Here is a 21708-nt window from a genome sequence, read left to right as displayed (position 1 = left end):
CAGCATTACTGCACAGATCATTAAATATTCGTCGGTAGATTGTTATCAGACCGAGCATAAATGTTCTCGCATTTCCGGACAGTTATCGGTTTGAGCGGTACCGTTTCGTAATCGTTTCAAGTCCATAATCTACATAAACAACCTAATCCGTCCTTACATTTACATTACCAACCAGTCATGCTCTCACATCCAGCAGATATTGTGTGTTGCTGCGGTTCTTTGCAAATGGAAGTTTTTATATGATGTCGGAGATGCAGAGTAAGACAACTGTATGGAGGAGATTCAGAAGTGTTCAGGCCCTGAAACGACTTTTACCATCATTGTGGACACAAACCTGTCAGAACATCAAGGAGGATCCACAGGATTGCAGGTGAATGATGTAGAGATCTGTTAAATTCATTTTAAATCATATTCTGTTAATGACATTGTGCTGCAGCCTCAGACTGGGATCAGTCATTTTAATTTCTTTTAGGATTTCCCAGTGTGATTGGCTGCATAGATGCACACACATCCCCATCACAGCTCCCTCACATCATGAACAGGAAGTCCATTCACAGCATAAATGTGCAGGTAGGCTACAGGTAGACTGACTACTGTTTCTAAATGTTAAAGACTGCATCATAGTTCAACATCTGTCATTCTCTGCACTGTCCAGATCATATGTGATGCTGCATGCATCATTTCTAATGTGGAGGCCACGTGGTCTGGGTCTGTTCATGACTCCAGGATTTATGGAGAGTCTAACCTGAGCAACAGACTGCAGCGTGGTCAGCAGCATAAAGATTTTCACAATAGAATTCTCTTGTCTCCCTCCTTTAATATGCTCTGATGTATCCACTATACATTACAGGAGAGTTTGATGGCCTTCTGCTGGGTGACAGGGGTTACCATGACAACCCAGGCTGATGACCTCATACCCTGACCCTGAACCAGGCCCCCAACAGAACTTCAACCGGACTCACTGCAGGACCAGAGCCCGGGTGGAGATGACCATAGGCCTGCTGAAAGCCCGTTTCCAGAGCCTACGTCTCCTCAGGGTGACCCCTGAGAGGGCCTGTGATATTACTGTGGCATGTGTTGTTCTTCATAATATTACCACTATTAGAGGAGAGCAACACCCTGCCCTACAAACTGAAGACCCAGATGATGAGCCCATCCACCTGCAGCTATCCAGGACAGCAGAGCAGTCAGAGACACCGTATGCAATAATCACTTTAGAGTTTAAGTCTCCATCATCACCACCACAGCAAATAAAGACATGATACACATTTCATTTGCTCTTCTTTATTTCCTACAAATAAAAGAGATAGTTCAGTTCATGTTCCAGTAGTTAACATAATTCTCCTGTGACCATCACCACCTCTAACTTGTGCTCCAGTATTTCAATTTCCAGATCTGCCCTCCTAATCTGTTTTTGGATTTTTATCAGCAAATGCAGTTTGTAAATCTGTTTTACTGATAACTGGGAATACATAGAGGACATTCAATGATACAGTTGCACATGAATTCCACAGAATGAAGCTCTGGTGTTTCCTGAACATCCATCTCACTGTGTCAGTCTGTGCAGTGGAAGCTGAGGAACCATCCTGCTGCTGTCCAGCCATGCTCTGTTAAAAAGGATGAGAATGTGCAATACTTCAGTGTAGGCTAAATGTCACACTCTATATTCCACCCAAAATGTGAATGAGAAGAGAACTATCAGTAACATAGCTCTGTATGCCTTTCTGGATCCCCCTCTGTAAAGGCAGCAGACACAGTTTCATCCTCTTCATCCTAGATCAGTGACATGTTTCAGTAAACTTAAACTACCATTTGGAGAAATCTTTGGAGTGTTGACAACTTACAGTTACAAGGTCTGTGATGTGAAGGAGCCAAAAGACAAGAAAAGACACAAAAGAGAACTACATAATCATATATATATCTATATATACATGTCCTTCTCAAAAAATGAGCATATTGTGATAAAGTCAGGTATTTTCTGTAATGTACTGATAAACATTAGACTTTCATATATGTTAGATTCATTACACACAACTGAAGTAGTTCAAGCCTTTTATTGTTTTAATATTGATGATATTGGCCAAAAAATAAAGAAAAAACAAAAATCCCTATCTCCAAAAATGAGCATATTATGAAAAGGTTCTCTAAACGAGCTGTTAACCTAATCATCTGAATCAATGAGTTAACTCTAAACACCTGCAAAAGATTCCTGAGGCCTTTAAAAACTCCCAGCCTGGTTCATTACTCAAAACCGTAATCATGGGTAAGACTGCCGACCTGACCGCTGTCCAGAAGGACATCATTGACACCCTCAAGCAAGAGGGTAAGACACAGAAAGACATTTCTGAGCGAATAGGCTGTTCCCAGAGTGCTGTATCAAGGCACCTCAGTGGGAAGTCTGTGGGAAGGAAAAAAGTGTGGCAGAAAACGCTGCACAACTACAAGAGGTGACCGGACCCTGAGGAAGACTGTGGAGAAGGACCGATTCCAGACCTTGGGGGACCTGTGGAAGCAGTGGACTGAGTCTGAGTAGAAACATCCAGAGCCACCGTGCACAGGCGTGTGCAGGAAATGGGCTACAGGTCAAGCCACTTTTGAACCAGAAACAGCGGCAGAAGCGCCTGACCTGGGCTACAGAGAAGCAGCACTGGACTGTTGCTCAGTGGTCCAAAGTACTTTGTTCGGATGAAATCAAGGTGCCAGAGTCTGGAGGAAGACTGGGGAGAAGGAAATGCCAAAATGCCTGAAGTCCAGTGTCAAGTAGCCACAATCAGTGATGGTCGGGGGTGCCATGTCAGCTGCTGGTGGTGGTCCACTGTGTTTTATCAAGGGCAGGGTCAATGCAGCTGGCTATCAGGAGATCTTGGAGCACTTCATGCTTGCATCTGCTGAAAAGCTTTATGGAGATGAAGATTTCATTTTTCAGCACGACCTGGCACCTGCTCACAGAGCCAGAACCACTGGTAAATGGTTTACTGACCATGGTACTGCTGTGACCTGAACCCCAGAGAGAATCTGTGGGATATTGTGAAGAGGAAGTTGAGTCACCAGACCCACCACTGTGGATGAGCTTCAGGCCGCTATCGAAGCATCCTGGGCCTCCATAACACCTCAGTAGTGCCACAGGCTGATTGCCTCCATGCCACGCCGCATTGAAGCAGTCATTTCTGCAAAAGGATTCCCGACCAAGCAAGGGCGTAATTTGCACCGGGGATACGGGGGTCATGACCCCCGCAAAAATCCCGTTCAGCTAATGTAACCCCCACAATAGAATCACATTTTTCCAGTGTAATAAAAGCATTAATTATCTTGTTGATTTTTATTATTAATATCATTTGCCAACAAAACAGTAGCAAGTTTGATCATCTTAATGTAACCCCCCACACCCCCACCGAATACTTGGTATCACCCAACCCTCCTCTACGTAACGTTCACTTTTCTCTGACCCTGTATGGAGACAGCAGAGCCGTGAAGAAATGAAAAGAACGAAAAGGACAAACAACAATTCTTCATTGTTGGTCGACATCAACAACTTAAAAAAAAGGAAATATCTTGACCAAAAAGAGGTAAAATAGCCTACCTGTCCTGTTAAGTTAGCTGATGATTAGTGACTGGAGTTGGTTTGAGCTTGTCCTGTGAGGTACAGCCAGAGAGTGTCGGGGATGTACTGTGTAGGACCAATGTCAGTTTTCACTGAATTGTAACTTAAAGGGCTGTTTGCTGACTTTGCTCCAATACACAGTGATGGATGGCGGCGTAGTTAAACTGCATTTCTCGGGGGAACCGGGCAGGTCGTAACGTCGCTGTTTTACACATCAAATATCTTTTCAGTAGTGAAGCTATTTTACTGATCAAACAACGCAATAGCATACACAGAAGCTACATTTTCCAGACGTTTCTAAATCCTGAAGGAACAGGAATATCTGCGTCGGCCTGAAGCGGTAACCATGGTGACAACAGACGCTCTGCTGCAGCAGGGTGGCTGCAGAGGAGGGGAAGAGAAGTACTTCATCTCGTGAATCTTGACAAAATTTGGGAAATACCTGAATGTATTTATTTCCTCAAATTGTTCTTTGACCTTACTGGTCATTTTTAACCGGGCTGATACCATTTTAACATTAACAAAGCATTTTTTTATACCAGGTTCAAGAATATGATTGTCAAACAGGCCATGAAAGAGAGGCAGGTGGACAGAGAGGGAGAAGCACAGATGAGGAGAGAGAGAGAGGAGGTGACAGAGGAGGTGCAACAGTTGAGCAAGAGAGAGGAGGAGGAGGTGACAGAGGAAGTCCAGGTGATGGAGGATCATCAGGTGACCAAAGAGAGGGAGAGAGAGCACAGGGAAAGGCAGCACAGGAGGCACAAATGACCAGGTAACATACCTTAGCCCTTGTACTGTGTTAGCTTTCTCTATACATGCTCCACACCAGAATAGAGGTGCAAGCTGCACTCCAGTGTGCCACCCTGTATTGTGTGATGTACTGAGTGTTGCCTTGACTTTAGTTGTGTCAGTACAGTGATGCAGTTGATTAATCTTTAAAGTTCTTGATTTTTCTTTTCATAGTTAGTTGACATAAACCCAAAATCAATTAAGTGGAAGCTGCTACGGTCTTGCTAGCTAGTACTTAAACACAATAGGAATTAAATGGTCATTGTTGCATAAATACATAAGTGCACAGCTGCAACAACTTCAAGTAAATCACCAATTTATTTCTAATACAGGCATGCCAAATTACCACGACTCCTTTTACAAAAGTAAATGATTCAATAAATACCAATAAACAGGCACAGAGTTTAACCCCCCCCCAATGGAAGACCCAAAGTTACGCCCTTGCAACCAAGTATTGAGTGCATAAGTGAACATAATTATTTGAAGGTTGACTTTTTTTGTATTAAAAACACTTTTCTTTTATTGGTCGGATGGAATATGCTAATTTATTGAAATAGGGATTTTTGTTTTTTCTTTACTTTTTGGCCAATATCATCAATATTAAAACAATAAAAGGCTTGAACTACTTCAGTTGTGTGTATTGAATCTAACATATATGAAAGTCTGATGTTTATCAGTACATTACAGAAAACACTGAACTTTATCACAAAATGCTCATTTTTTGAGAAGGACCTGTATGTGTGGATAAAACAACTGCAGTCAAACAGTCACTTAATATTTAGGCTACTTTACAATGTAAAACATGATCAACATGAAGTACCTCCATGAGATAATGCCGAGGTCTGACCTGTTTGAACAATGTTTTTATATTTCATCTTAAGCTGCTGCCCCGTTAGATTTCACCTAAATGAAATAACTTACACATGTGGACAAAATTGTTGGTACCCCTCAGTTAAAGAAGGAAAACCCACAATTCTCACTGAAATCACTTGAAACTCACAAAAGTAACAATAAATAAAAATTTATTGAAAATTAAATAATCAAAAACAGCCATTACTTTTGAATTGTTGATTAACATAATTATTTAAAAAAACAAACTAATGAAACAGGCCTGGACAAAAATGATGGTACCTCTATAAAAGATTGAAAACTATTTGACCAGAGTGACATGATTAACTCAGGTGTGTCATTTAATTGACATCACAGGTGTTTCCAAACTCATAATCAGTCAGTCTGCCTATTTAAAGGGAGACAAGTAGTCACCCTGCTGTTTGGTGAAAAGGTGTGTACCACACTGAACATGGACAACAGAAAGCGAAGGAGAGAATTGTCCCAGGACATCCGAAAAAAAATGATAGACAAACATCTTAAAGGTAAAGGCTATAAGACCATCTCTAAACAGCTTGAAGTTCCTGTGACAACAGTGGCTCATATTATTCAGAAGTTCAAGACCCACGGGACAGTAGCCAACCTCCCTGGACGTGGCCGCAAGAGGAAAATTGATGACAAATTGAAGAGACGGATCGTTGGAATTGTATCCAAAGAGCCCAGAGCATCCTCCAAAGAAATTAAAGGTGAACTCCAAGGCCAAGGTACATCAGTGTCAGATCGCACCATTCGTCGTTGTTTGAGCCAAAGTGGACTTCATGGGAGACGACCAAGGAGGACACCACTGCTGAAAAAAACTCATAAAAAAGCCAGACTGGAATTTGCAAAAATGCATGTTGACAAGCCACAAAGCTTCTGGGAGAATGTCCTTTGGACAGATGAGACCAAACTGGAGCTTTTTGGTAAGGCACATCAACTCTATGTTCATAGACTCAAAAACCAAGCATACGAAGAAAAGAACACTGTCCCTACGGTGAAACATGGAGGAGGCTCAGTAATGTTTTGGGGCTGCTTTGCTGCATCTGGCACAGGGTGTCTTGAAAGTGTGCAAGGTACGATGAAATCTGAAGACTATCAAGGCATTCTGGAGAGAAATGTGCTGCCTCGTGTCAGAAAGCTTGGTCTCAGTCGCAGGTCATGGGTCTTCCAACAGGACAACCATCCAAAACACACAGCCAAAAACACCCAAGAATGGCTGAGAGAAAAGCGTTGGACTATTCTAAAGTGGCCTTCTATGAGCCCAGATCTGAATCCCATTGAACATATGTGGAAGGAGCTGAAACATGCCATTTGGAGAAGACACCCATCAAACCTGAGACAACTGGAGCTGTTTGCTCATGAGGAGTGGGCCAAAATACCCGTTGACAGCTGCAGAACGCTCATTGACAAATACAGAAATCGTTTAATTGCAGCGATTGCCTCAAAAGGTTGTGCAACAAAATATTAAGTTATGGGTACCATCATTTTTGTCCAGCCCTATTTCATTAGTTTGTTTTTTTTAAATAATTATGTTAATCAACAATTCAAAAGTGATGGCTGATTTTGATTATTTAATTTTCAATAAATTTTATTTATTGTTACTTTTGTGAGTTTCAAGTGATTTCAGTGAGAATTGTGGGTTTTTCCTTCTTTAACTGAGGGGTACCAACAATTTTGTCCACGTGTGTAATATTCTACCATTCCGACAGTTATTCCCTGTAATATTATTACGATTACAAAGGACTACATTTAAACTTACGCATTGATCCGGGCTGTTCTCCACGCCGTCTCTCTCTCTTTTGCAGCTGCAGCGGTGTTGCACTTCTTTCTAAAAACGTGTTCAAACTCGCCATATGAGCGCATTAAAAACTTCCAGTTCAAAAACGCAGCCTTTCGCTTTCCCGTTTCCATGGTGACTCGTCGAATCGGGGCTCCATTGATGCTGTCTTTTCAGAGTTGCGGTGCACGCGCTTAACTCCGGGTCAAAATCAACTCATATCAGCCGTTGTGAAACCGAAAACTCAGAGTTTTCTATCTCAGAGTAGATCAACTCAGAGTTGTGGAAGAAACTCAGAGTTTGTAAAACCTGCTTCATGAAACAGACCCCTGCTCTACATATGATTACTAGGGCTGTCACGATACGCCCAAGCCACAGTTCGGTTCAACTTTTGATTTTAAGCTCACGGTTTGGTACGATTCTCGGTACAAATTAAAAATTAAAAAGTGCGTTTTTTTCTAGGTCTGAGTGCTATATGTATTAATTTATATTATTGTCTTGATTTGAAAAGAAAAAAAACCCTTGTTTGTTTCTCAATAAGGCACTTTTATTTTACCCAGCGTATAAAAATAAAAATATAACAAAACACTTGTGAGCAATGTGGTCCTGCCATGAAAATAAATAGTCAAATAAATAGCACACTTTTTACATAACAACACTCTCAACCTTTCAAGATGCAGGCCAGTGTGCATATGCAGAATTCCTCCTCAGACATTTATTGACCCTGGTGAGACTCCTGAACTCAAAGGAAATGAAAATAGCACCCAACAACATGGGACTGGGTTTGTGCCCAATAATTCTATTTTTCAGATTCTGCTGAGTTACAACAGTCTTCTTAAGCTCTACTCTAAACAAAATCTAAATAAAATGAACATGAACTGGATCCAAAGATAATTGTTATTTGGTCCACATTCTGACCTATGTACCTATGTTTCTTAGTGTTTGAACAGGTAAGTGCTTGACAAACAAGAAATGTGACTAAATATTCAATCAGTGATTTTGTAATTCTCCTGTTAAACTTCAGCGTATTCGGGACGTCTTGAGATGTGCAAACGTATTTTGCTAAATTGACCGAAGCTGCAAACTCGATGATAGAAACATTATACGCTGATGGAAAGCTTAGATTCTCATGAATCCGCCGGTATAAACCACTTTCAGATGTGATTACCACAGCGGGTGAGAAAAACACATTTGTCCAACAAACAGCAAATCACGTAAACAGCACAACTCACCTTTGAAGGCTCATAACTAGTCACAGATGAAAATATTGCACAAAAAACAGCCATAATCCAACCTTGGACATCCAGACAAAACAAGCCAGTAAAATGTTTTGTCCAAAACATGTCTTGAAGTCAGTAAGCAATCCACAAATAGGTAGTTTTCATAAACGTGCACCTCGCGCTGCGCATCCCATATTTGGAATAGACTCCAGCACCCCCCACAACCCTAGTGAGGATAAAGTGGTGTATAGAGAATGGATGGATGGATGGATGGATGGATATTAGTGAACTTCAGTAGAAATTTCAGGTGGAAGTGACTGCAGTATATAGGGCTACGAAGATGAGCATGTTCACATTTTGTGGATCCAGACATCTCCTGTGAGCTGTAACGACATCCCCTGCTGTTGAGAATACTCGTTCACTTGGAACACTTGGTGCTTGAACAGGAAGGCAACTTTTGGCCAGCTTTGACAAATGTGGGTACGACAGCTTATTTTCTTTCCACCATTTCAGAGGATTTTCTTCAAGTTCGATGACTGGAGCCAACCTATACTGCTGAACTTCCTCTTCCACAACTTGAGGCCATGGTTTGGAGGCTCCAGCTACTGCCTGGCCATGGCTGAAGAAATCGCCAAACAGTTCACTAAGAGCTGATTTCTTTGCTGGGGGACCTGCAGCTGCTGATGCTGTCTGATCTCCAGCACTGCTCTGGCCAGTCTCTTCTCCAGAGGCCTGGATCAAAAAGACCACATAAAGCAGAGAAAAGATATTAGAGGTCTATGCTGCCATCCAGAGTATATTTTTGATTACATTTTTGGAGTGCTAGCATAACATGAAAGAAATAATCTAAGAACTATAACTTTAAATATTTTAAAGGGTCAACATTGTTGGTGTGATATCTTTAATATAATTATATTGAAGATTTGTATATGTATATTTTAAATATTTCAACATTGCTTTTATTTATAAAACATGAAGCATTTTTATTTATTTTTAATGAATTGACCAGTGATCACATACTGTACCTGTCTGGGATGCGGTTGCAGGATTTTATCAGTCAGACTTTTGAAGATCTCACTCCGAGTTAATGCATCCAGGTAGGACAGAGACTTGAACCTCGGATCAAGCTCAGTGGTCTCATCCAGGAAGAGTTGGAGGGATGGGTCTGAATACCTCGGCTTCCAGTTAGCTTCTATGGCAGATTTCAGGTCCCTTACTGTAGGTGAATCTTTGGCACTGGGTTCCATAGCAATCAGGACCCAGTGATAGAGGGGACGGATCATGGAGACAGTGGGATTCTGTGCAGAACTTAGTGCATCAGTGATTTTTTTCAGTGGCTGCAGGATCTCAACGACCATCTCCACTGTTTTAAGCTCTTCATCAGACAAGGTGATGAGGGCTTTCACATTCTTTTTGACACTTTCATCTGTGAGTGCAGCATAAACTGCAGCTTTCTGCTCTATGTAGCGTTCTAGCATCTCATAGCTGGAGTTCCACCGTGTCACCACATCCATTACCAGCTTGTGATTGGGAAGCAAAAGCTGTTTTTGTTTGGTGTCAAGGACAGCTGCTGCAGTTGTACTACGGTGGAAAAAGGCTACTATCCTCCTGACTTTGCCCAGTATACGGTGCATCTGATTCACTCCCAGCCCCTTCTGTGCTGCCAGATTCAAAGTGTGTGCAAAACATGCAATGTTTGGTGACATTCCAGCATCCTTTGTTGCATTGGATATGTTTCTCACATTGTCTGTTGTCACTGGGATTTTGATATTTGGTCTCTCTAATTTCCATTCCACTGCTGCTTTCTCCAGGATAGCAGACAGATTTCCATTGTGTGAGCGTCATAGATTGGGAGCGTTTGGAGAACTGGACTCTCCATCTCCCACATATCATTAATGTAGTGGGATGTTATTGTTCTGTAGCTCTCTGTCGCTCTCGAGGTCCACCCATCTGTTGTTAATGCAATCAGTTCTGCATGGCTCAGCCCTAAAGAAATGCAAGCCTTCACATCATCATACATGCCAGGTAACACTTTATCAGTCATATATGTTCTGCATGGCATTTCGTAACGTGGTTGTAGAACGCTGATCAAATGTCTAAAACCGGCATTCTCCACCACTGAGAGTGGTCTCATGTCTGCAGCGATAAACACGCCAATCGCCCTCGTTATTTGGTGAGCGCGTTCTGATCCGGGGTGCAGTTTTTCTCTGTAGGAGCTAGGGATTGTTATCTGGGTCGTGGTTTTACCACTGGCGGTAGCTTTTAGCTCAGTTTCTTCGTGGTGTCTGTTCATATGCGTCCCCATGTTAGAGGTGGTGCCTGTAGCATACGGCACGCGTGTCGAGCAGATGCGACAGACTGTGTGGGTTCTGTCAATGACACGGCGAGTGCCCTCATAACTTACGGGGAAGCCAAAATATTTCCACACTTTGGATTTGAAGGAAGCGGGAGGGGTTTCAGTTGTGCAATCTTATCATCAGCAGCAGTGGCCATAGTTTCTGAAAAATCCACGCAGCGGTTGTTTCTCTCGGTCTGCACTCTGCAAAGTTAGCTTGCGCCGTGCTGTGTTTACTTCCTGCTGCTCGCTGTGTGGCTCCTCCCCCTCCTCCTTCCTCGTCGGCAGCACGCATGCGCGTGATGGCTTTCAGTTCTTTTTGTTTTTTCACAGTGGCTCTGTCAGTCAGCGCTGCTGTCTGTGGCTCAAATGTGACATGTTCATGCATTCGGTCATGCGCACGCATGTACCTCAGGACGGCTTTGGATTTCGGTACACTGTACCGTACGTCATTTTCGGTACGATTTCGGTACGTACCGAGTACCGTGACAGGCCTAATGATTACTGCACATGAAGTATGGACTGCACTGACATAAATATTGCACTTGTAGATATGTGATATTGTTCATTCAGGGGGAGGAGCAGACATTTGACAGCTTGGGGATAAAAGCTGTTTTTGAGTCTGTTGGTTTTGACTCTAAGTGACCTGTAGCGTCTACCTGAGGGGAGAACAGAGAAGGTCCTGGGTGTGAGGGGTCTCTGGTACTACCTCTGAAGTCTGCAGGAGTAAACGTCTCTGAGGGGAGGTAGTGTGGTCCCAATCATCTGCTCTGCTGCTCTGAACACCTGGTGCAGGTCCTTCCTGTCCTCTGCAGTGCAGCAGGTGAACCACACCGTACAGCAGAAGGTCAGGAGGCTCTCAGTGGGGGAGCGGTAGAAGTTTATGAGCAGCTCTTGGAGGAGATGAGGCTGAAGTAGCTTCCTGAGGAAGTCCAGTCTCTGTTGGTCCCCACCTGGTGTGGGTGGACCATGTGATGTCCTCAGAGATGTGGACCCCAAAGAACCTGAAGCTCTCTACCTCCTCTCCATCCATGTAGAGGGCGGAGTGCCCAGTTGACTTTGATCTGCTAAAGTCCAAGATCATCTCCTTGGTCTTTCCGGTGTTGAGGTTTAGATTGTTGTGATGACACCATCGCTGCAGATGCTGGACCTCCTCCCTGTAGCTGATTCATTGCTGTCTCTGATTGGTCCTGTGATGGTGGTGTCATCAGCAGACCTGATGATGGAGTTGCAAACAGGAGAGCAGAGAGTGGAGGAGGGGCTGAGGACATGCCTCTGAGGAGTACCGGTGTTCAGGAAGAGAGTGGAGGAGATGTGGTCTCTGATCCTGACGTTCTGAGGTCTGTTGCTGAGGAGGTCCAGTATCCAGGAGCACAGTGAGCTGCTAATCAATCATCATTATTGCTCTAAATTTATATATTTACCACTATTTCTTTATTACGTCATCGCTGCACTGCCTGCCCTTCATGCCTTTATAATTGTCCCCTGGGGACAAATACATTTTTTTCTGAATCTGAGTCAGTCCTCTGTCTGCAGGTGTATTCTGTTGTGTGTCCGCAGGGGGCGCTCTTTGTTTTCAGGCTCATACGAACAGACCGGATGCAGCCTCTGCGCATGATAACCGGGTGATTGGAGGTCAAAGGGAGGAAGTTTAGAGGTTGCAGCGGAAGACGGAAGTGCAGTGTTGTAGTTGTAGACAGAGCAGAAGCTAGCGGAGTTGGTTTGATCATTATTTTTCTTATATTTACGAGACTTGGATAACGGACTATTGGACTTGGTTGCCAGGCTTCCTCCAAAGGGGACCACTATGGCTCCGAGAGGGAGTCAAAGGGAGGGGGGGAGGAGTAGCCAACAAAATACAAACAAAAGAGATAGGTCAGAGAATGGGAGTGAAAGTGAGGGGGCTGAGGACGTGAGGAAAATAGTTTGGAGAGGAAAATGGGTTTAAGATTGTTATTAAGTTTAAGGATAGAAGTGATCAGGCCTTAAACCCTCTCAGCCTGTCGGAGGAGCTAAACAATAAAATGGGGAGCGTGCTGAATGTGAAAAGGTTGTTAAATGGAAATATACTTGTGTTCTGTAACACTGAAACCCAGCGACTGAATGCTATGAAAGTTTGCCATCTGCTTAACAGGCCTGCTGACTGCTTCATTCTGACAAAGCTCAAAACGCAAAAGGAGTGATATACATAAGCCCCGAGATAACAGGAAGTGTGACTGTAAAAAACCTGAAAGGAGCTGAAATAGAGGCTGCACGTGGGTTCAAAGAGTCTGGCACAGCTGTGTTGCTTACATTTAAACAGGAAACCATGCCGATGCGAGTCCAGTTGGGTTATATGAGCTTCCAAGTGAAACAATATAGGCTGTATTGGGACCATGGAAAAAGTGCCGAGAAAGTGAATTTCGCTCCACTACACTGGATCTATGTGTTCAATGCATTTTTTCATACCCTTCTAGACTCTGGGTTAAAAGTTCTACTCAGAATATTTGTCTGAACTTTGTCACCAGCCAGAAATGCATCTTTATGAGAATACCCAAAAAACAAAATCTGGTGCTGCTGTTTTTGCTTGTTTTAAGTGCTATGCTAATTCTGGCAACACAAAATCTTTATCAAATGTCATAAACACATCTACCAAACATTTGAAACAAGTATTGGTGCCTTAGTGTACACATAGGTGAATTCAGAGCGAGAACTGTAGGTCATTTCTTGAAGGAAACGCTTCAACTTCAGTGATTTGCACCCAGAACAATGAAATATTGTCCTTCGACTTTCAAAAAATTCCTGGATCCAGACGGTGATTCGGATCACCTCCAAAATCTAATCGATTCTTACTCGTGCTCTTCCGGACATCCTGTAAAAATTAGGTGACAATCCGTCCATGACTTTTTGAGTTATGCTGTTAACAGACAAACAGACAGACACACACACAGACGGACAGACAGACACACACACACACACACAGACGGACAGACAGACACACACACACAGACGGACAGACAGACACACACACACAGACGGACAGACAGACACACACACACACACACAGACGGACAGACAGACACACACACACAGACGGACAGACAGACACACACACACAGACGGACAGACAGACACACACACAGACGGACAGACAGACAGACACACACAGACGGACAGACAGACACACACACACAGACGGACAGACAGACACACACACACAGACGGACAGACAGACACACACACACAGACGGACAGACAGACACACACACACAGACGGACAGACACACACACACACACACAGACGGACAGACAGACAGACACACACACAGACGGACAGACAAACGGTATGGCGGAGGTATGCGCTCTCCGAGTGCTTTTCTAGTTTATCTATATTTTGGGAAGAAAAAACAGTGAAAAGCAGGCTAAGAACGTTCTTATTTAACCATCTATCCATTATTCATTTCACACAACCCATACATTCGTTCTGTTCTTATAATATTTGCTTTAGATTGGAGACTTTTTGTTTGTGGTAGACATCATTGGGATGCATAAGGTCACAAAATCTGCTGAGAGCTATTTAACTCATTATTACAAACATCCTATATGTCCTCAAATAAAAAAGGTTCATATCACCTAAGCTACATTCAGTTTGTGCATATTTAACTAAACAGATGTTCTGAGGAGAATAATGGGACAAATCCCTATGGCTTGATCTTTGATTTTTTCCTTTCAAATAAAATCCAGCAAACTAAACAGCTGTTTCCTTTTTTTCCTTTTGCTGTTGTGAAACACATAGATTAAGAAATCAAACAAAATCAACAACTTCTGTTTTTGTTACTTTTTTTAATTCAATACTGTCAGAGAGAAGCTCTGCTGGGAGCTCCCACATAAGAAGATCTTCACCAATTCAGAAAAACACAGAGACTGTAACTTTTACTTGCAAGGGTAACACAGCACAGTGTAACAAGACACATTAGTGCGAGCTACAAAGACTGTGTGGTATCTGATCTGTTACATGTATTACTTATTAAGTTAGTAGTATAGAATCTGTTTTGTTTGTTCTAGTATCTGATATGAGTTGCTTGTTATATGTAGTGTTTGCTCTGGTGTCTCTGACCACAGATGGAACCTGCATTATATTCAACCCATGCCATGGGAAAGTGTTCTCCTGTTTACAGAGCCCTGTTGGAGGTGTTTTTATGAGGGTTCTTCTGTCTAAAATACTGATTTAGGGATTCTTCAGCTGTTGTAGACAAGGGGGAGTTGTTTGGGGATGCTCTCTGCTTTCCCCATATGGCAGGCAATAAAGAACCATTTGTTTTAACCCCTCCTATATGCTGAAAACCTATAAAAGTGATCGCTGGCTATTGTCCAGCAAGGAGGATTCAATTGGCCGACTCCTTCCAGGCAGGTTCTGTCTGTACTGATGCTGCTCTTTCTTTTAATAAAATACTTTTAAATAAAGTCAGTGTCACGGACATTTCTCCTTCACCTGCACATCACGGACACCAGAGAGAGAAACAACGACAAATTTGGCGTCACGAACAGGATCAGAGGCGGCGTTCTTCGACAGCCGGCAGCCCCTTGGTCGCTTTTCTCCGTCCTGATACGACGTCGGTTGAGCTGGTTCTCACTTTATTTGGGATGCTGATGTGCTCATGGGTGCTGTGGGGTTGTTGCTGACACGCTGCACTGTCAGAATTCAGTGCGCTGGTGTCCTGTGGTGCATGGGTGTTTGGAGCGATGTTCGGTCTAAATTGGGGTTTATTGCGCATAAAAATGTGGGGAATAGAATCGAGTAGATAGAAAAAGTTGGGATAAGAGAATAAAAGAGAAAGAGAAATAGATGTTAGAGTTAAATGGTTAAATGTAGAATAGCAGAACAAGTAACAATGGAGCAAGCTAAAAGACCATGCAAGTGTAACAGGACAGGCCTGAATCCTGTTAACGGTAAGACATGAGGGAGTTAGACGCTTTATGTGAACGTTGGCTCAGTAGTCAAAATGGTGTTTAAAAATAAAAGAGGATAGAGTAGATTTACCTTTGGGCCCAAAGGTCAATTGGTGAACTAAAATATAGAGAAGAAGGGATGAAATGAGAAGAGAATAAGAGGCCTAAAGGAAAATAAAGGAAATAGGATGGAAAGCCGCAAATCTGGATTAAAAGCCCTCTTAGAGGCAGTTTAGTATACTGGCCGAAAAACCTATTATATGTGAGCACATGTAGTAGGTCAGTTCCATTAAAGAGAAAGGGAACTGGGGGTGTAGATTTACTTTAGTCATAGATAAAGCACTTTAAAGTTCCGGCCGTAGACGTATGGTTTCCTAAAGTAGCTTTTTGACTGAGCTGTTTATGCTCCATGGTAGCACAGATTTAGGTAATAAGGAAAAAGAGATGAAAAGAGAAAAGAGAAAAGGTGCGGCTGAAAGCATGCTTCTTAGGATATGTGTGAATGATCTGATTCCGGGATCAAATCCTGATTGTGTGTTTGGGTGATGTTGAATATGTGTTTTATTTTGTGGATTTGTTTGATTTTGGGTTGAATGGTTGCATTTAATTTGAATGATTTTTTGTGCCGGCGGTTGCGTCTGTGTCTCTGCAGCTCCGTCTGTCTCCGTCTGTCTGCGTCTGTCTGTGTGTGCTGCTGGTGTGTGAGAGGCTGATGAGAGCTGTAATGTATGAATGAAATATGTCAGTTTTTGTTGGAAAACATACAAATAGGTTGAGCTTTCATAATTCAAAGGAGAGACATTTTTGATATCGAAGACGTATAAGCTTTTGTCTGCTAAACTTTATGAGCCCCATTGAGGACTTTTTGTAAATGTGGTAATAAAATGAAATGAATGAGCCTTATAAAGGACTTTTGTAAACTGATAATGTATATGAGCCTCATGGTGGATGTTTCTGTACTTGATAGAAGCATATGAGCCTTTGCTGAGTCCGAGAGATCAGCGAGGACATTCTGTTTGCAATAAGCATAAATAAAACATCTTAGAGGAAACACACACAGGGAAAGAAAACCTCAATAAAGTTTTCAGGGTTAGATGTTGTGTGTTGATAATGCGGATGGCAGTGATGGATGGACTGGTGGTTGACTGGTGTAAAATCTTTCATTCTGAATTTGAGTTTAAAAGTTTTAAATAAGGGGAAGTGAGGCTTAGCCTATCTTTAATTGAGTGTTGCTAGTGGTTTTTGTGTGTTAAATGTTCTGTGTGTGTGTGTGTGTGTGTGTGTGTGTGTGTGTGTGTGTGTGTGTGTGTGTGTGTGTGTGTGTGTGTGTGTGTGTGTGTGTGTGTGTGTGGTGCTGTAGCTGAGTCCGGAAGGCTGTAGTATGCAACTGATATATATATAGAATATAATTCTTATTAAATAAATATAGAGAGGCTGTGATTGGTTATAGAAGAGTTGTTGACATGTGAGGAGAGTTTGCCACCTCAGTGTTGATACCAATGATCCCTTCTGCAGGGGGACGTTTAGGAATTTGTAAGACCTTATGAGCCTTATAGGAGGACTATTTAGTTCATAATATGTTTTATAGAGGATTCTTATAGAGGATGTATGTACATCTGAGAATAATATCTGAGCCTTTGTGGAGTCTGAGGAGGAGGAGAGACCAGTGAGGATATTCTGTGTGCATGAGCATGCATACATGTTTGATGATTCATAGTAACAGAGGAAGACATTTTCTGATGGAGTTTGTTAGAATGGAGGGAAACAGAGTCTGATTTCTATGGGGGTTAGTAGATTGGCTGATTGATTGGTGTTCAGTTTCTCTCTGTCTGTTGTTTATTTCTGCATGTGTGTGTGACTGCATTGGAGGAGACTTTGAACAACCAATGTGGAGTCTTATTGAGAATGATGATGCAGAAGAGGGGTTGAACTTATTACTCTGGTAATGAGGTGCTTTATGCATGAGGTTGATTTGATTTTTAGAGGTAGTTGAGGTAGGATGGTCTCACTCTGAAGTCCAGTACAGACTGGAAGTGGTGGATAAACTTAAGAGGAGGAGCCATGGTGATAAGTCTGAGTGAGTGAGAGAGAAGAGAAACAGCAGGATGTTATCCAACTATCAATAGATTTACATACATACTCCTTTGATTCTTGATTCACAATGTATTTAGTGTGAATCTGAGTATGGTTAATTTAGAATCCATGAGGAAAAGGAAATCTGTTTAGTAGTTTTCTTCACAGAGACTCTTAAGAGAAGACATTTGTTGGGAACAATTAAAATGACTTAGATGTTGACAAATATATGCAAATTGCAAGAAGTTGTTTTTGGTTTCATGAAACATTAACCTTGTGTTTGTTTTCTTTGTGTATCGTCTGTTCTACTATGGTGTGAGCATTGAGGAGGAGACTGAGATGATGGAAAGCTTCTGAATTCAATCCCCCAAAGAACTGATAGAGGACAGCTGATGGTGCTCTACAGCCTGAGGTTGTGGATGACAACAAGTGTGGCTTCAACGTCATCAAGGCTAGTGTGCTTCTATCCACAAACTCTTGCATTTACTCATGTGCACACACCTACTTATTTCTGATATTGGTGACACACGTTTAGTCTGTTTTTATAGAAATACCAGGGGCCTATCATGATGTTTCTTTTACAACCGGACTCAGACAGTTTTTAGTTTGGGGTTAATAAAACACATGGGTGTACACATAGAGGGGATGTTTCACTGATTTGGGAAGAAGCTTGACAAGAGACTGAGCATCCGAGGCATTTAATTGATTTAGATGATTAAACATTTGTAGAGAGGTTAATTTGGCTTAAATACTGTTGAGAGTTGTGGCTTTGATGCTGTGGAGTGTATAATGGGAAAGATGGATTGTGAAGTTAAGAGAAGGATTGCAGAAAGTGAAGAAAGAGGGTCCAGGAGAGGATGAGAGTGAGGATGGAGACAGTGATGGAGACTGAGGAAGTGAGAGACAGTGGGCTTTAAGGGAAGTTGAGAATAGGAAAGGAAGGGCATCAGAGAGGATGTGTCCAGTGACTGTTAGGAGAGAATCTGGATTACAGGCCTTGGCAGAATACAGAGATGTCAGACAGAATTGAAAAGTTGCCATCTCTTCAAGATGGGGCATGTCCATGGATTTCAAAACTGGAGGAGGTTTTGGTGGGAGTGCAACCTGCCATGAGAGACATCAAGCGGCTTTTGGCCAGTCTCCTGGGAGTTCCTGTGATGGAGGAACTTCTACAGCAAGTGGGTCTGAATAGTTCTGTGGCAACTGCTGTAAATGATGCAGAGCTCTTTGCTGTCAGCAGATCTCGGATGTGGAGAGCGTTGAGAGATACGTTCCCAACAAACGTACATCCTGATAAGATGTTGAGTGAGCCACTGGGTCCAGAAGAGAATCTGGGGGCCTATGTGTCTGGGGGCTCATCAGAAATGGAGAAATGTCAGAGGAAATGACCCGGATGTGAACCAGAAGGAGAAATTCATTCTGTGGAGTGAAATCCAGAGGGGCTGCCCCTACCAGTGAAGCAGCCAATAGAGACTGATCTTTAGCAGATTGTTTAGTGTTACACTCAGTGATAGGTTTATGATTACACAAGATTTCCACAAGGATTCAAACATAGTTTTCATTTTATTGATGGGTGCTGGAAGATACTCAGTCTTTTGTGAAGTCTTTTGTTAAGTCTGTTGTTCAGTTTTTGTTCAGAGGGGCCATATGTGGGTGCATTTGCAGAATGGAGTATTAAAATAGCCTTAAGGAGCCATTTACAATCAGCAATGTTGAGGTGTTTGGAAACAACAAATAAAATTAATTAAGTAAAAAGAAAGTAATGGTGTGTTGACATACTGCTCTGTTCACGTATGACAACATAGGGGTTTGAATTAGTTGATAGGGTGTCATCCAAATGAGCTGAGTAATTTCCATTTTGAATATCAGAATTTATTATAAGCATTATGTTCTTGGGTGTCATCTACAATAGAGACTGGGTTAATTTGGCTGGGAAACTGGGAAGAAGTATATACAAATGACCTTAATAGCGCTTACAATACTTTTTTGTCGATATTTATGAACTTATATGACAAAAACTGTAAAACTACTAAAATTCATGCTCACTGCATAAAAAATGCACATATTAACCCATGGATGACAAATGGTATAAGAAATGCTTGCAAGAAAAAAAATTGTCTATATAGAATATTTTTCAAATTAAGAACTAAAGATGCTGAGGAAAGGTATAAAAATATAAAAATAAACTTGTGTCAATTATAAAAAGGCAAAAACAAGACTACTATACTAACTTATTGGATGCAAATAAAAATGATACTAAAATCACGTGGGGTGTACTAAATACAGTTATGAAAAAAGGAAAGACCGATTTAAATATACCTAATTGTTTTATAAAAAATAATGTTGACATCTTGGGGGAGGAAGAAATTGTAAATGAATTTAATCGTTATTTTGTGTCCATTGGCCCTAGTTTATCAGAAAATATTTCTAATGTAGATTTTAACACTAGAAACATATCAGACAATTTAAACAGTATTTTTTTAGATAACATTTATCCAGGCGAAATTCTGACTATTGTTCACAATTTTACAAACAAAAAATCAACTGATTATACTGACATGAATATGGTATTAATGAAACAGATCATTGATGTCATCATAGAACCATTTACATATATCTGTAATTTATCATTCACTCAGGGGATATTTCCGGATCAAATGAAAATAGCCAAAGTTATACCACTTTTTAAAAAAGGAAACAAACATGAATTCTCAAATTATAGGCCCATCTCTTTGCTTCCACAGTTCTCTAAAATTTTAGAAAAACTCTTTGTAAAAAGGTTGAATAGATTCATTGAAAAATATAACATTTTAGGCAACTCTCAATATGGGTTTCGTCATGGTCATTCAACAGCTACCGCAATTATGGAACTGGCTGAAGAAGTTGCCACCGTCATGGACAAACAGCATTACCTTATTAGCATTTTTGTCGATCTTCAAAAAGCATTTGATACCCTGAACCATCAAATACTATTGCAAAAACTATATAAGTATGGTATCAGAGGTGTAGCTCACCAATGGGTTACGAGTTACCTAAAAGACAGAAGTCAGTATGTTCAAATCAAAAATGCAAAATCTGAACGCCATAAAATAATTTGCGGGGTTCCGCAAGGATCGGTCCTTGGACCAGTACTTTTCTTACTTTACATGGATGATATTGTTTCTGTTTCTAGTTTACTTAAGTGTATCTTGTTTGCAGATGATACAACTTTATTTTACTCTGGGAACGATTTGAGCAAAGTGTTACAAACAGTACAAAATGAATTTTTGAAAATTATCACATGGTTCAATGCTAACAAATTATCTCTAAATATAAGTAAGACTAAATTTATGATCTTTAGTTGTAAAAAAGTAGATACTGACATGGCATTGTTTATACAAGGATCTAAGATAGAAAGGACACATGAGATTATGTTTTTAGGTATTCTGATAGATGAAAAGTTGACTTGGAAATCCCACATAGAACATCTTAAAACAAAGGTATCACAAACTATTGCAGTGTTACAAAAGGTCAAAGGATGTATAAATAAGAGAGCTTTATTATTATTGTATAATTCACTAATTGTTCCATATTTGACCTACTGCATTGAAGTATGGGGAAACGCATGTAAAACCTATGTTGAATCAATTTTTCTACTACAGAAACGTGCCATTCGTGTCATAAATGGCAATGCATATAGAGACCACACAAATCCAATCTTTAAACAACTACAAACATTAAAATTTAGCGAATTGGTAGATTATAACATCCTTAGGACTATGTACAAAGCACACAAAAAATTACTACCGGTTAATTTGCAAAATCATTTTAAAAAACGTGTACGTACATATGACTTACGAGGAAAGGAAACTTTTGTTAAACCAGAGTTTAGGACAAAATTAAAAGAAAGATGTATTTCTGTGCAAGGAGTCAATTTATGGAACAAACTAGAAGATGAAATTAAATTATCCAAATCCCTTCACATTTTTAAGAAAAGAGTTAAAATGTTATTGTTAAAACGATATGATGCCGTTTTTTGATTTATTTAAATATATACATTTTTTCTTTTTGCTATTTTGTTGTTTTTCTTTTTTTCTCCTTTAAAACTATAAGTGAATAAGTTTTGATTTTGTTTGGT

The 21708-nt window shown here is 41.1% G+C and overlaps 1 protein-coding gene and 1 long non-coding RNA gene across 3 annotated transcripts; one reads left to right on the top strand and one right to left on the bottom strand.

The window, feature by feature from the left end:
- The first annotated feature begins 263 nt into the window (after positions 1–263).
- LOC127537072 (uncharacterized) lies at positions 264–1271 on the top strand. The gene is made up of 2 exons (XR_007946554.1): positions 264–570; positions 656–1271. It is a non-coding gene; the product is annotated as an uncharacterized LOC127537072 (long non-coding RNA).
- LOC127537065 (E3 SUMO-protein ligase ZBED1-like) lies at positions 1269–10063 on the bottom strand. Of its 2 annotated transcripts, none has more exons than XM_051958790.1 (3): positions 9280–10063; positions 7017–8986; positions 1269–1773 (listed from the first exon to the last, which is right to left on the bottom strand). In XM_051958790.1, the coding sequence occupies exons 1-2, from the start codon at positions 9958–9960 to the stop codon at positions 8558–8560; spliced, it is 1110 nt and encodes a 369-aa protein (XP_051814750.1). In that variant the 5' UTR covers positions 9961–10063; the 3' UTR covers positions 1269–1773; positions 7017–8557. The 2 variants fall into 2 exon arrangements, with proteins under 2 accessions (XP_051814750.1, XP_051814751.1); XM_051958791.1 differs by having other exon boundaries at positions 1269–1607.
- Between the last annotated feature and the right edge of the window lie 11645 nt (positions 10064–21708).

The sequence above is a fragment of the Acanthochromis polyacanthus genome, chromosome 14 (assembly GCF_021347895.1).
Source record: "Acanthochromis polyacanthus isolate Apoly-LR-REF ecotype Palm Island chromosome 14, KAUST_Apoly_ChrSc, whole genome shotgun sequence".
NCBI classification, from domain to species: domain Eukaryota; kingdom Metazoa; phylum Chordata; class Actinopteri; family Pomacentridae; genus Acanthochromis; species Acanthochromis polyacanthus.
This window is presented reverse-complemented; position numbering and strand designations above follow the sequence as displayed.

Coding starts and splice junctions, on each gene's coding strand:
- LOC127537065 (XM_051958790.1), bottom strand. CDS start 9,960: ATGTCACCAAACATTGCATGTTTTGCACACACTTTGAATCTGGCAGCA. Junction 8,987..9,279: donor TGCAACCGCATCCCAGACAG/GTACAGTATGTG, acceptor TTTTTGATCCAG/GCCTCTGGAGAAGAGACTGG.